This window comes from Pimephales promelas, chromosome 9 (genome assembly GCF_988280905.1).
Source record: "Pimephales promelas chromosome 9, fPimPro1.hap1.1, whole genome shotgun sequence".
Lineage (NCBI taxonomy): Eukaryota > Metazoa > Chordata > Actinopteri > Cypriniformes > Leuciscidae > Pimephales > Pimephales promelas.
Genome location: NC_142777.1, coordinates 2,995,375 through 3,001,308, shown reverse-complemented (window position 1 = coordinate 3,001,308; position 5,934 = coordinate 2,995,375). Strand labels below are relative to the sequence as shown.

General features: G+C 37.7%; 1 protein-coding gene across 1 annotated transcript; it reads right to left on the bottom strand.

Annotated features, from left to right (window-relative positions):
- Nucleotides 1-984: 984 nt before the first annotated feature.
- Nucleotides 985-2,157, bottom strand: LOC148977467 (E3 SUMO-protein ligase ZBED1-like). The gene is made up of 2 exons (XM_089135220.1): nt 1,579-2,157; nt 985-1,383 (listed from the first exon to the last, which is right to left on the bottom strand). The coding sequence occupies exons 1-2, from the start codon at nt 2,155-2,157 to the stop codon at nt 985-987; spliced, it is 978 nt and encodes a 325-aa protein (XP_088991346.1).
- Between the last annotated feature and the right edge of the window lie 3,777 nt (nt 2,158-5,934).

Sequence of the window (5,934 nt, the reverse complement as noted above, 5' to 3'; positions counted from 1 at the left end):
TCATTACGTTGAACATTTCGAGGGGTTTATCTGCTGTGTTCGACCTGAAGACAAGGAAGATACTCAGACGGAGTTTGGAGCAACTGGGATTTCTCTCGTGAGTTTGCTGGAGACGTGGAAGAGAAAAGATAAACCAACGGAGTTCGTGTGGAAATGTAATCGGATGCTGAGCCTGTTCGAGTGATTACTGGGGTGAAGACGAGACAGAAACATTAACTCGAGGTATCTTTCTTTTATTTTGTTTGCTCACTGACGAGTGAAGCGGCCATTGAGTTTTGGGCCACAACGAACACAAGCACCACATCAGGCCTGCTACGGTATTTTATTTAATAATCATTTGGTTGCCGGCTTTAGATTTCATTAAGGTGTTGTGGGCCCACAAAATATATTGATTTAAGTGACCTTGTTGTATTTGAGTTTGCTGAATTAATGCATTTGCAGGTTATTGGGGTTTAATTTGTTACTGTGCATTTATAAATTATAGTACTAACTATATTTCCCTTTACGAAAGAGGGATATTTTGTGTTGAAGGTTTAAAAGAAAGGACAATCCTATTAGGGCTGCACGATTCTTGCTAAAATGTGAATCACGATTTTTCTCCATGGGAATTGAGATCACGATTCTCATTTTTTTCAAACAATTTATTGCACTCAAGTACAAAAAAACAACAACAACAAAACACACAGGAAATTCAGTATAATAAAGTCACTGACACTTCTGATCTAAAGTATAAACAAGAGTGGACAGTCTAAGTTCTTTGTTTAATTACATTAATTAAAGTTCAGAATAATAACATTAATTTAAATTCTGAATGTCTTCATTTAGTGTGTGTGTAATGCAAAATTGCTTGACAACTGTAAACTACCCCTTAAATTGAACAAGCGTTATGTTGTTGAACATAAGAAAACATTAACATATAGCCTACAAAAAAAAAATAAATAAAAAAATAGAACCTGTGCTTTTTGCTCCAATTGGCACAGAACCTTAAAGGTTCTTGGCCAAGAACACTAACCTATCAACATTTTGAGGTTTCAGGGAGGAACGCTGACATGTTACTATGTTCCCCCCTGTGCTGAAAACCCTTTCTGATGGGGAACTTGTAGCAGGTATACAGAGGTATTTCCTTGCCAGCACAGAGAGTTTAGGATATTGTCCCTTGTGTTCTTTCCACCAGGTTATGGGGTCATCTTCGCTGTCAATGTTTCTTGTGAGCAGATATGAGCCTAGCTCCATGTCAACATCATTCTCTTGAGAAGCATCAGATGGTGCTGCTGCCGCCTCATTGCCCTTTGCTGCTTTTAAAAAACAACCTAAGGTCTTTCTCTTCTTTTCTGCGGGGGGCAGCAAAGGCTGGGCGCTGGGGTCAGTTGTGGGGGGGCTTTGCTGGAAAAGAGAAGAGATCACATACAAATCTTAATATTTTACACTTGTTAACAAAAGTAACATCTCAGCAGTTAAAACCTATGGTGGGTTAGCTAAATCTAATTTCAATTATTTGCAGCTGTAAACAATGTAGCCTAATGTAAATGTATTTCTCTGTGAAAATAAATATCTTGCATCATGTAAAGATATACTTACCATACCAATGCTAGTCATCTCATTCTTCAGTCTGTCCTTGACATTGACTTTGTTGTCCTCGCTGACATAGTTCAGTTTAAAACGTGGATCCAGTTCTGTGGCTATGTCGAGCAGTTCCTGAGTGTGTGGATCACTATACTTTTCTTTAAGGTAATGCAGGATTTTTGACTTAATTGATTGTGCAAGACATGGATCATCTTCCTGCACTGCCATCATTGTCTCAAAAAGATGGAGGACCGGCTTGACTGAGGACAGAGCATCAGTAAAGTCTGCCAGAGGGGTGAGTGTCTTGTTGATCACTTCAAGGACTTCGATATCCTGCCAGGTTGGTGTTAGGTGTCTAGCCTTCCGGTCAGCAGAGAGAACATGTCCAATAGCAGTTTGCTGTTCAAGGATCCTCTGGACCATAGCTTGTCGGGATCCCCATCTTGTTGGGCACTCTGTTTTAAGCTGGTGTTCAGGCAAGTTGAGCTCCTTTTGGGCAATAGCAAGCTCCCTCCTCCGCTTCCAACTATGGCTGAAGTAGGCCACAAGCTTTTTACAAAGGCCCACAGCACGGTCAATCCGGGAATCTTTCATTGCATTCTCTATAAATAAAAATATGCTTTATCAATTCTGCAGTAAATTAATTTAACATTCCATTAATTTGCTTGCATTAAATGTAAAAATGACTGCATCAATTGCATGGCAAATATAAAGCAGGATCAACTTAATTGTGTGTGCTTCTATTAATTTTTTTTTTTACTGATTTAAAGTATAAGTAATTAGCTAAAAAGGCACAATTTAAATGTTAAAAAAAATACAATACAATCCTCAATGTTCATTTAAGCCTCAAAATAAAAATGGGTATTTAGACTTTTATTTTTTCTGTTTATGTCTGATTAATTTATAAATAAATTAGGACATTTTTCTGATTTAAATTAAAATATGAAAATTATGAAAATAAAAAAAATATGACAATGTTTAATACACAGCTCACCTATAGCCAGATGTAGCCTATGGCCAAAACATTGAAGCCTTGTCCACTTGTTCAGGGAGGCTGCTTTTACAATGTTTGCTCCACTGTCTGTAGTGATGCACAGCATTTTTTCCTCTTCCAAACTCCAGGAGTTGAGACTGTCTTTTAGTCCCTGTGCCAGTTCCTCACCAGTGTGATCAGCAGGAAAGAATGTCGTCAGTAGACAGCGGCTCCTCATGTTGAAATCGTTCGTTATGAAATGCACTGTCAAGCTTAAATACGGCTCCATCGTTCGGCTTGACCATAGGTCTGTTGTTGCCGCGAAGTAAAGCATATTTTGCAGTTCTTCCTCGACTGTTCTTCGACACTGTGTGTATAGACCTGGAAGTGCAACGGATGAAAAATAGTTGCGAGAGGGCAACGAGTAGCGCTTGTCTAAAGTCTTTATCATTGCCTTAAATCCCTCGTTTTGAACTGTGTTGATTGGAGCCATGTCTTTAGCTAAATGATAAGTGATGGAGTTCGTTATGTCTTTGTGCCGCTGGGAACTTGAAGGGTATGGCGATGCTCCGTACAACGTCTGAGTTATGGACGTTTGCGTGGTGTGGCGGCTGGTGTTTTGAGATGTGGCTCTCTTATCTTTCATGGCTAACTCGTACTGTATTTTGTGGTGACGTTTGAGGTGATTGTATAGATTAGTGGTATTACCTTGCGGTGCTGCGACCACGCAAAAGCACTGCTTGCAGATTATAACTCTCTGCGCATCGTCTTCAGGTTTAAATCCGAAGAAGTTCCACACGGTAGTGTTAATTTCGTTAACGAAAACTAAACGAAAATATTTTCGTCAACGCACATTTTTCACCTAACGAAAGCTAGACGAGACGAGACTAAAATCCCCACTAATAAACAATAACTGGGAGTAAATCAGAAATAATTTTCGTAGACTAATAAAGACGAGACGAAAATGCAGTTCGGTAAATAAAGACTGGGCTAAAATCTATGGACATTTTAGTTCACGAACAAAGACGAGACGAAAATTACATATTATTATATGATATGGTTTTGTTAAATACTGTCTCCTCCTCCGCCTCCTCCTCGTCAGCTCTTCCGCCACACACACCCACGTTCAAACCTGGAGCGGGCGGGCACAGTCAGTCAGAGTAGCCTACACAACACGGAGCAGACAGGAGCTGGATTCACGTTGAGGCGGCGGCGACAGGTTAAAAGTAAACATGCTTTGCACGGGGCTCGTGAGAAAGAAGAGACGTGATATATGGACACATTTTGTTACAATGATAAACTAACTAATGATGGCTAACTTTCATAGCATTTAGTATCCAGGCTGGCTATGTTACGTTAGCTTCTTAGCACGTAGCGACCGTAGCCACTTGTTGATAGAATTGTATGTGAAGTTAAATTTTTGCTAACTTAGATATGTTATACTGGCCGGGCAACTATAGTTTCAGTTAAATTTGATTAAAGCAGACAGACGCTTTAAAAAGATTTCATACGTTCTAGCAAGCTATGCCTCGTTTCACCTTAAATACTGTACCTTTATATACCATGTGAACTAGCTGGCAGGAAAGCACTTTTGTTGTATCAGTTGGAGTTTTTTTTTTTTCACAACATTGACCTCAAATCTATTTATTTTTTTTATTCTATGTGAACTAGCTTTAAACAGCCAGCACTTGTGTTAAGTTCATAATACACTTTATTTTATTTATTTGTTTCCTTTGTCAGGTGTATTTTATTTGTTTTAATGCAAGCATTTGTGTTTGTGTCTTTGAACCTTAACAATGTTCAAAATAAATATGAAAATATTGTCAGTACATCTTCCATGTCTGCATGTGTTCCTTAAAATTGTGTTTTTTATCAAAAAGATGAGAGAAAATGTTGAAATGTGAAATAATTTTAGGAAATGTTTAATATTATCTGCTGACAACAAAGTAAAAGGTTAAAATGATGTCCTGACTAAAACTAGACTAAAATGTTGACAGTTTTTTTTTACTAAAACTAAACGAATAAAATTATGTTTTCTTGGACTAAAATAAAGACTAAAATGCTCGACTTATAGTCGACTAAAACTAGACTAAATAAAAATGGGATGATGTCGATTAAATGTGATAAAAACTAACAAGCGATGCTGAAACTGGACTAAAACTGAAACTAAATTTAAAAATGGCTGGTAAAATTAACACTACCACACGGTGGAATATGCTCCTTTTTTCTGTACCAATGTTGTTACATCCTCACTCTCACCGTCGCCACCAGGATTTTCCACACTGGGGTTCATTTTTACCTCTTATCGCTGCAAACCCATCAAGTAAACTGATACCGTTTAGATCTGCCGCCGCCGCCTTACACATCTGTCTAAACAGTGGAACGCCCAATGAGGGAGAGGAGAGAAGTTATTCAGATTGCGCGTGACCAATAACGCGCGAATGCGGCATGATCTAAATACAGGGGAATATACGGAAAGTGAATCGCCATCATAAAGAAATGAGATCGCATTTATGTTTGAATCGAGATCGTGATTTTTTTTCGATTAATCGCGCAGCCCTAAATCCTATTTTATTTAATTTCTTATTTTGTTTGCATATAATTGTTTCTTTGAGTAAATAATTGAGATATATTTTTCTAAAACCTTGTGGTGTGTTATTTTAATTCCTATCTGCAAAGAGGTTATCTTTTTATTTTGAGAGAGACATACAGACACTTTTGGTTAAAAAGCTTTATTAAAAACTCAATTTAAAAAGGGTAAATTTATAGATAGGTTTAAAATAGTTCAAGTGAGTATTTTAACAGAGAGATCCAAGAGAATATTTAAAACTGAGTTAATCAGGGTTAACATTTGAAACATTAAAACAACCCAAAAGCCCTACCCTTATCAGTATACATACTGAGGGGAGCGCTACACTAACATTAACAAAGATTAATAAACACTGTAACTAATGCATTGCTCATCGTTAGTTCATGTTAGTTAATGCATTTACTAATGTTAACTAGTGAACCTTATTGTAAAGTGTTACCATTTTTTTTTTACAGCATTTGTTGATGCTAGTTGTTCATTGTTAGTTCATGTTAACTAATGTAGTTACTGCTTATTGCTACAATTTAAAGTAATTGTAATAATACTAGGTAAACTAAAACCACTGAAATGTTTTATCCAAACCTGATTTTGCCGCCTTTGTCCTTGGAAACATAATTGGCAACCTGATTTTTTTAAGTTTCTGGACCCTCAGCATCCACTGGCAGATCCATGGAAAGCGTTTGCCTGACTAATGACTTTGGGCGTTGATGGTGAGTGTCAAAATTGTCAACAGCCCGGTTTCATTTCACCACATGTTCTTCAAATCCTCCTCCGTCTACCTGATGGAGCACGTTAGTCGACAGCAGGC

What these genes read in the sequence shown, in the direction of transcription:
- LOC148977467 (XM_089135220.1), bottom strand. Translation starts at nt 2,157, where the DNA reads ATGAAAGATTCCCGGATTGACCGTGCTGTGGGCCTTTGTAAAAAGCTT. An exon ending in AGATGACTAGCATTGGTATG is followed by an intron (nt 1,384 to 1,578) that starts GTAAGTATATCT and finishes TCTCTTTTCCAG; the next exon opens with CAAAGCCCCCCCACAACTGA.